Source organism: Gastrolobium bilobum, unplaced genomic scaffold (assembly GCF_033153095.1).
Source record: "Gastrolobium bilobum isolate Gb01-03AN ecotype WA unplaced genomic scaffold, APGP_CSIRO_Gbil_v1 utg6815, whole genome shotgun sequence".
NCBI classification, from domain to species: Eukaryota; Viridiplantae; Streptophyta; class Magnoliopsida; order Fabales; family Fabaceae; genus Gastrolobium; species Gastrolobium bilobum.
In genome coordinates this window covers 435,001-444,267 of record NW_026899262.1, presented here as the reverse complement: position 1 = coordinate 444,267, position 9,267 = coordinate 435,001, and the positions used below count along the sequence as shown (strand labels likewise).

The window sequence follows — 9,267 nt, the reverse complement described above, 5'->3', positions numbered from 1 at the left end:
TTTTCCTTTTAAATTTTAAGTTTTAAGTTTTTTATTTGGAGAAACGTTTATTGAAACTCTTTTGTTTTTTTTTTTTTTTTAATTTCGACGACCTCATGAGCCCTTCTGTTGAGTAGAACCAACGACGTCGGTCCACGTTGCTGAATGAGTAAATGGAGCGGTGTAGGTAAATCAGCATTTTTTTTATTCTTAATTTAAAATTGAGTACAAAGAAATTAATTATATTAACACACGAATTAATATTAATTGAGATAGATTATTCTACTTTTTTTTATCTTTATTTATCACCCTCCAATATCATTAGATCAGAATATAAAGAAAAAAGAGAAAAATAAATATTAATTAAAAATCTGATCTAATGACCTTTTAAAGTAATAAATAAAGATAAACAAAGAAAAAATGAGTAGAATAAGTTATCGCTTATACATTACCCAAATTCCTTAGACGAATTCATTTCATTTGTCAATCACTCAATCTGATAGCAAAATGGGAATATCATCGAAAAAAGCCCCAAAAAGGAGATTATTTTTTTTGAACCAGGACCACCATTTTTTAGGTGGTCCCTTAATGTAAATAAGAGGGTAAAATTGGAAAAGAGAAAAAATAACAGAGATAAAAAAAAAAAAAAAATTAATAATGTGAGAGAGAGCACCAAAAGATTCAGTGGTCCTAGACCATATTAAATATTTCCCCAAAAGATAAAATAAAATGACTTTGAAAAAGATGGGTAATACCTGAGTGATGTGCTGTGTAGAACCAGGATACGTCAATTGAAGGGAAAGGAGTGTTGTGTTCCTAGTAAGATACTGGCGTAGCCGCAGTGTCCAAAAAACCTAACTCCATTATTGATGCTTTGGGCATGAGCATTATAGGTTGCCTTTTGTTTTTGTTATTTTTTTCATTTAAAGAAAAACAAAACCTATATAAATATAGGATATAATATACAGAATATTTAGAAAATATTATCTTACAATCTTATTTTAATATAATTAAAGTATTTTAAAGAATCTCTTTATGGTTACTAATTTTATTTCCTTTTATTTTATGATTTGTTTCTTTATATTATAAATCTTCTATTTAACATAAATACGATTTAGTGTTTTTTTATTTCATACCAATGTGATAAGTTATTCTAACTACTTTTTTTTTCTTACTTATCTTCAATATTAGTGAAGCAAAATCTGAAGAGGAGGTGAGAAAAAATGGGATTTTGATACAATGATATTTTATCCCACATTAATATATAGAAAAATACTTCTCTCATTTTACACGAGGTAGTTATCTCTTTTTCTTTCACTTCGAAAATCGTGCTCCTTCTTTTTTCTTTTTCTTTTTTTGCTTTTAAATAACGGATCCTACTTGGATTCTCTTTGTACTCTCATGTTACATGAGAGTAATATTACCCTAATATATAATATGATTTATTCTTTGTTTTCTTTTACTTTTATATCTAAATTCATATAATTTCAATCAGCAACACAAGAAAAATATGAAAAGTAAGTATACCTTAGAATTTGATTATATATTCTTTGCCTTAACATTATATATTCTTGCCTTAGAATATTTTAACATCATATATTCTTTGCCTTAGAATATTTTAACTAAGTATGCAGGAAATTGGCATCCTTCAACAAACTTTCATTCACCATTTTAATTTGAGGGTATTGTTGATCATCCGCAAGAAATGAATGTAGATAAGCTCCAACTTCGACCAACAGCATCCCAAACTCTTCTTCAATTCATTCAAATTCATCATTTCCGTATTCTCTGAAGTTTCACTACAGTCACCAATATGTGCATATGAATTTGCAAGAAGCACGTAGTTAAATTTCGAGATTATAGTCGCTTTATGGTCACTGTGGCAATATCTATGTACTTGTTAGTATTTACAACCTAAAAGTTTCTGAATACCATGTTCTACTGTTCTGTATTCATTATTTGTTTTATGGAGAAAAATAATAATAATTGCATTACATAAATTGATTGCACTAGCTAGATTTTCCTTTCCATTAACACTTGAATTATGCTAAGTAGAGAAAATAATTTCTACTCTGCTTTAAATATTCCTGGAAAATTACAAACAAGTAGTAAACTCTCAAGCCAAGTAATTCAACTTCAATCCCAATTCCAATGTATTATGCAAACTCCTAAGATAGTATTAACATTTCTAATGCATCATTGTCCAACTATAGTGAATGTTCCAGTATGCCTACAACATATGCAAGTCTTGCTCCCAGTCCCACTGCTTAGCTAAGTATTAATAAAGAAGAAAATAAATATTTATATATCTTCAAAACTCAAATGACAAACTATTAGGAAAATTGACACCTTTTACCAACCGACAACATGAACACATACATGCAATGCAAGGCGTGCGTATAGACTAAGCTTTTTCTTTGTTGTTTCCTTTTCTTATTTTTGTTACTTTCTTTCCTTTCCTAGATCACTCACTGCATTTGGTTGCTTTGCTTGTGCTAGCATTTCAACCACTTCCCTCATGGCTGGTCGCTCCACGCTTTGTTCCTGAACACATAACATGGCTACAAAGAATACTTGCTTTGCTTCATCTAATGGAATGTTACATAGCCTCTCATCAATGATCTTCACCACTTTTTCTGTACTCCAATTGGTTTGTAGCTTCATCCATTGAACAATGTCTAGTCCTTCTTCCCCAAAATCACCCACTGGCCTTCGCCCTGTTAGTAGTTCTAACAGTACCACTCCAAAGCTATAGACATCACTTTTCTCATCAACTTTTAGTGTGTATGCATATTCTGCAGCAATGTAACAAATCAAAATCAGTACCCCATAATTGCTAGCTTTCATATTTTATGCTCTAAAGTTAGATTAGCTATGATAGTGCAAATAAACTTCATATTTGGTGGGGAAAAGTGTATATATATATAATAATAATGAAGAAGAGTGGGGAAGGCTGGCCTACTACTAGTTTTATAGAAAAAAAACAAGGGAAAAGCTTCAGCTTAATTTTCAAGTAACAAATTAAATTTGTAAAAGGATTAGCTAGTTGTGTCTTGTGCCAGTGTTTCTTTTTCTGGGGTTTTGAGAAAGTAAATCTTAGATCCCAATCCGGAGCCTTGATTAAAGAAACATATGCTTTTGGTTAATGTGCATTTGGTGGCTGTTATAGATATGATAATGGATGTTGGTCAAAAAAGGATGGTTGTGATTTGTTCTGGTTTGAAACTGGGTTTATGGTTTCAAGGCATGCAAAAGCACAAACCCAGTTAGGGGTGAGGAAAAGCAAAAGATTTAAAGAATTTTCCTTTGTGTTAGTGGAGCCTTTACCCAATCTAGGAATTCACGTACATGCAGGACACTGTGGTCCCAGAAAATAGCAAGTATATGCTACACTGGTAAGGAGAAAGAGAATATGATTGTGCTAGAAAAGAAAAAAGAATAGTATTTTCATCCCATTCCCATTGACTTTTTTTACTATGAATATTTGATTGTTGAATGGACCTTAAATAATCATCCCTATAGATGCATGTTAGGACTTTTACTCATTTCACCTGGTCAAATCAGTATTCTTAACAATGATATCCTCTGAAATTTTTGGGGGAGCTAAGTAACAATGTCTCCTAAACTTGAAGTTAGCGTGTAACCAATATGAATCTACTTATAGTACTTAGCATTTTTCAGACTAAATGATTTATATATTTGAATATTAAAATTAAGTACCTGGAGCTATATAGCCATAAGAACCAGCAATGGAAGACATGCATTCTGATGTCCCAGTATCTTGCAAGAACTTGGCAAGCCCAAAATCAGCAACATGAGCCTCAAATTCAGAGTTCAATAATATGTTGTTTGACTTGACGTCTCTATGGATTATCAGAGGGGAACAATCATGGTGCAGATAACAAAGCCCTTTTGCAGCTTCTGTTGCTATTTTCAGCCTAGTATCCCACTTGAGAAACTCCCCCCTTTTCCCATGCAAGACTTCACCCAAGCTTCCATTTGGCATGTACTCATAAACAAGTAAATTGGTCTCTCTATTGGAACAAAATGCTAGCAACCTTACAATGTACCTATGCCTGATTCTACCTAGTGTCCTTATTTCTGCAGAGAGGCCATTATCATGAGAACAACCATTATTGATTCCCAACAGCTTCTTCACAGCTACTTGCTCCCCATTTGGCATGGTTCCTCGGTATACAACCCCAGCTCCTCCCCTTCCTATGACATTGCTTTCCTTTATGCACCCTAAGATGTCTTCACTTCCATATTCTAACTTCTGAAACGCTGTGAGCTTCCATGAATTGGAGTGCCTCCTTTCCTTTCTGCTCTTGATAATGGCTAAGGTTGCAAACACCAATGAACAACCTAACAATGCCAATGGAAAAAGAAGCTTATACTTCCCAGGAACTCCAGGTTTTGCACTGCCTTTGTCCTGAGAACCCAATATTGCCGATGAAGAATGGTTGCATGGTTTCAAGTCATATCCACAGAGCTGAGGATTACCCACAAAGGATGTAGAATTAAAGACTGAGAATTGTCCCATATCAGGTATTGAACCGGAGAAGTCATTATGAGAGAAATCTGCTGAAGTTAAGCCCTTCATGGCCCCAAGTTCCTTGGGAAGACTTTGGTTCAGGTGGTTCCATGAGACATTAAGATAGTTTAGTATGTGAATTTGAGAAACCTGAACTGGGATTGAACCTGATAATTGGTTTTGGCTCAAATCTAAATAGGTGAGCAATAAACAGTTACCTATCTCAGGAGGAATGCTGCCTGAAATGTTGTTAACACTTATATCCAACTTGAGAATATTTTTCAACCTCCCTATATCAGGAGGAATTTCTCCTGAGATTCTATTTCCACGAAGTAGCAGAATTTGCAAGTTGGGAAAGTTTCCAATAGAGGTTGGCAGAGACCCAGATAAGCGGTTGTTTGATAGATTCAACTGTCCAAGTTTAGAGGGTGTTGTAGTAGTTGTTCCTTGTGGAAGCCAACCACTAAGATAATTGTTCTGTAGTTCCAGAAGGGATAGCTCAGGCAAATAAAGAAATCCATTTGGTAGTGATCCTGTCAAATAGTTCTGTCCCAGACGAACTCTTTGGAGTGTGTAGCATTGACCAAGATCAGCAGGCAAAGATCCAAACAGAAAATTATTGAGCAATATCAAAATCTTCAGCCTCTTGCCAAGGCATAGAAATTTGGGGACTAATCCAGTGAGCTTATTTGTTGACAGGTCAAGCTCAGTCAATTTACCATTCTGGCCAAGCTTTGAAGGAATGGTTCCTGTGAAGTTGTTCTGCCAAAGCTTCAACACTTCCAACTTAGGTAGCTCAGCAAGGAAAGGTGGGATTTCACCATGCAACCTGTTAATGAATAAGTTCAAGAGGGTAAGTTCATGAAGCCTAGAGAACTCATTTGGTATGTCTCCTGTTAGCTCATTATTAGATAAATCAAGAGATTTCAAGCTACTCAAATTGCCTAGTTGGGGAGGGATTGAACCAGTGAGCTGATTAGTTTGCAAGAAGAGAGTGTCTAGTCTGTAGAGGTTTCCCAACTCAGCTGGAATTGGACCTTTCAAGCCACAGTTTGCAAGGTCAAGATGAACTAAATTGATAAGCTTACCAAAATGAGGTGGGATTCCACCATCAAATTGATTGTAATATCCCAAGAAAAGCTTTGTCAGATTGATGAGATTCCCAAGCTCAGTGGGTATGAAACCTCTCAAATCATTTCCTGCAAGAGACAAATAGTTGAGCTGCAACATGTTTCCATAGCTTGAATGGATTTCCCCATAGAAATAATTCCCACCAAAATTCAAGTACTTGAGCTTAGGGAGCTCAGTGACACCAAAAGGGAGGGAGCAATTGAACACGTTGTTATAAGCATCCAGCACTTGAAGCTCATTCAACTTGGAGAATTCCCAACTCATATTTCCACTGAACATATTGTTAGATATGTTGAGGAATCTGAGCCCTGCTAGCTTGTGAATATCTGCTGGGAACTCCCCAGAAAGGCCATTCCCAGCAAGTGAAACACTGACTAGGCTCCTGAGTCCTGTGATAGCAGGTGAAAGTGTCCCAGAAACGTTCAAGTTGGATATATCTAGTGACACCACAGAACTGTTCTTATGGTCACACTGAATGCCATCCCAAGTGCAAAGTGACATGTAGTTAGACATGTCCCAGTTGCTCAGACAAGAAGTGTTAGCTTCAAAACCTTGTTTGAGAGAAACCAAGATAGAAGCTTGGCTTCTCAGAGACATAGGAAGTGAAGAAACAGAAGTTGGCCAAGTGAGACACAAAAGGAGGAGGAGGAGGAGGCTAAAGAGTACAGAGCTGAAAGTTGGAGTTCCCATTTGTGAGATAACTGGCTTAGAGGAGTATGATTTTAAGGGAATCAAATATACTAGGAGAGTGAAAGTGGAGTTTGAATATCATAAACTAGCAGATGCAGAGAGGGTGAGGAGGAGAGTTCTGGAGTGCAGAGTTAACAGCATCCTATGTCTTCTTCTCTTTACCTCTCCTTTTTCTCCCACATTCAGCACATACATACACACCACTTTGGTGTCATCTTTAGCTTTTAAAAAGCAAAAGCAAAAGCAGTGTTTGGATAGAGAAATGCATAACCAAGGACCGTTTCATAACCCAGTTAATTTTTTGGTATTCTGTCGGTTTTTGAGCCCAGTTGCATTGCACCACTGTCCTTAGCTTTTTTTTTTTTGATTCACAAGCCGAATCCACCAAGGCAGCTGAATCAGATTTGGAATCTTCAAGCAGTAGATAGGATATAATCTCAAACCATATAATAGATACCAATCATGGGTAAGAATAAATTGACAACAATAAGCAGGCTGAGTGTACCTCTATTTTTTTATTTCTGGTTTCTAGAAAAGATGAGGAGGTGGGGTGTCATGAACCATATCATGCAAGAGGGATTTGATGCATAGATAATGCCAATATTTACTTTATTATCTCGTACTAAAGTTTAATTTTTATTTAGAGAAATGGACAAAAAAAACTTAACCTTATATCATATGATTATAAAAGCTTTAGTACTTATGTTATGAATTATTTCTAACAAAAAGATTAAGTTATTTAATGAAGATACATAAATTGTTTAATAACTTTTTTTTTGTAATAATCTGGAGGTATTCACGTTCAATCTCTTCCGGCCACTTTGTCTTCGGAATATGACCCTAAGAATAGTTTCTCATTGAAACGGAAGATGTATTAGACCACTGTCACGTGAAAAAATGTGAGGCTAATTCCCTTTTAAGAGGAAAGTGATTTTTCTTTGATCCCCAAATAATTGTTTTAGCCAAAGTTTAAATTCTTGACCAAAACAATACTCACTCGTCAAGTGAGCTACCATTGGGGTTAATAACTTAATCTTATGCATAAGTTGGAAAAGATGAGAGTTAAAACTCTGAGCAGAGAAATTCAAATCCAAAATTGAATTAATCGGTTATTAGTAATTTTAAATGCCTCAATAATGTAAAATTGTTCTATATCACATATTCATGTCTTTCTGCCAACTTGAACCCTTGATAACAGTTCATGTCATCATAGATATCTCTCAGGAAAGGTATTTTTTAATATTTTATTAATGAAGGATTATTCTACATCACTCAATCATCCCAATCCATTGATAACAGTCGAAAGAGAAAATTATTATGAGCTTATCAGTTCATGTTAGTAATCAAACCACATTAAAGTAACACGTGTTGACGTTAATATGCCCAAAAGTTTAGCGCATCATTCATTTAAATCAACGAATCATAGAGAAAAGTTACTTACAAGTTGGTTACTCAACCAGAAGATGAAGAAAGGATCCATCTTTACCTACTAGATCGAGGCCCTTCCCCACATATTACGTTATGAATGGTTAAAAAAAAAAGTATTAAAGCAAACAAGAAAAGGGAATGAAATTTGAAATATGGGGTTGATCGAGCTACATTAATCTCTAATTTTAAAGAACTTAGAATTTGAGATGCACCCATCACAATTCACAACACCAATCGATGTACTCATCTTTGCTTAATCACCATTTAAAAAATAAAAATAAAAATCTTTATGATTGAATAATGAGGATATAAGGATGAAATAAACCTAGTCAGCTTATAAACCCCGAATAGCACCACTAGGGTTAGCCTAGTGATGTGGGTGTGTGTGTTAGGAGTGTGTAGTGTAAGGTGTTGTGTTCAATTCCTTGTAAACTTCAAAAAAAAAAAAAAAAGCTTATAAACCCCGACAGTTGAATTTCTTTTTAGGTGGTTTCTTTGTTGTTAGTTTCATTTCATAAGAATAAAGTACAGTGCTCAATTGTATCCCTCACTGCCTCTTTTAACCCTCTCACTTTACACCGCTTAATGTGAAAAAGAAAAAGCAAATTCCATTGACTCTTCTTTTAAGAGCATGTTGGGATCCATCATATTAATCTCTTCCAAATCTATGACTCCAAAATGTGGAACAGTTTGAATTTTTCTTTCTTTCTTTTTACCTTAATTATATTTTATATATTAGAATATTCAAAAGTGATAGTCTCGTATTAATTGATAAAGGGTTAAGTGAAAATTATATAAACGAAAAAACACATAAATTCAATATCTTAAAAATTTTTATTAAGTATCAAATCCACTTAATATGATTAATCTAACTTGGGACCACGGACTCCACTGACCCGCATAACATTGTAACCAATTGAAATTGGTCAATGGCAGTAAGCTAATATTGGCATTTCAATTCAAGACATGACAGTTGGGGCCTGGAAAACATGCCGGTCCCATTCTGGGAATTCCTTGTTTTGTTTTGGGTAGTGTGGTTAGGACCCATTTCTAGCATTAAGCCACTAAAAACAAGTACTTTAGGTACTCTTTCTGTTTCACTTGAAGATTTGGAAGATGGATGTCCAAATCTTGATTCCAACCAGGGTAAGGTTCATCATCATATTAATATATAAATTTCAAAGTGGCCTGTGCAATGAGGTAATACATTATATATAAGGACCAAAGACACCCTAAGTACGGGTCTGACTTGAAAAATAACATTATGGAGCTTCCCTTTACACACCTCATGTTTATCTGATGTCTCCCACTGAGCAAGAGGTCGTGACTCGTGACACTGGCACTATGGCAGCTGAAACTAAATTATAGCAGCCATAGGAGTCAAGAGAAATTATGTTTGTCCTATCCAAGATTCCTTGTTTATGTGCCTTCTTTATATAGATAGATATCATAGATAATAATACCTAGTTATGATTTGAATTAAGGTGATTCATTTTATGTACATG

At 34.9% G+C, this 9,267-nt stretch overlaps 1 protein-coding gene across 1 annotated transcript; it reads right to left on the bottom strand.

Moving 5' to 3' along the window:
* Window positions 1-2,072: 2,072 nt before the first annotated feature.
* LOC133289001 (leucine-rich repeat receptor-like serine/threonine-protein kinase BAM3) lies at window positions 2,073-6,480 on the bottom strand. Its single transcript, XM_061486853.1, has 2 exons — window positions 3,700-6,480; window positions 2,073-2,774 (listed from the first exon to the last, which is right to left on the bottom strand). Exons 1-2 carry the CDS (start codon window positions 6,332-6,334, stop codon window positions 2,422-2,424), a joined length of 2,988 nt encoding a protein of 995 aa, XP_061342837.1. The 5' UTR covers window positions 6,335-6,480; the 3' UTR covers window positions 2,073-2,421.
* Window positions 6,481-9,267: the final 2,787 nt, after the last annotated feature.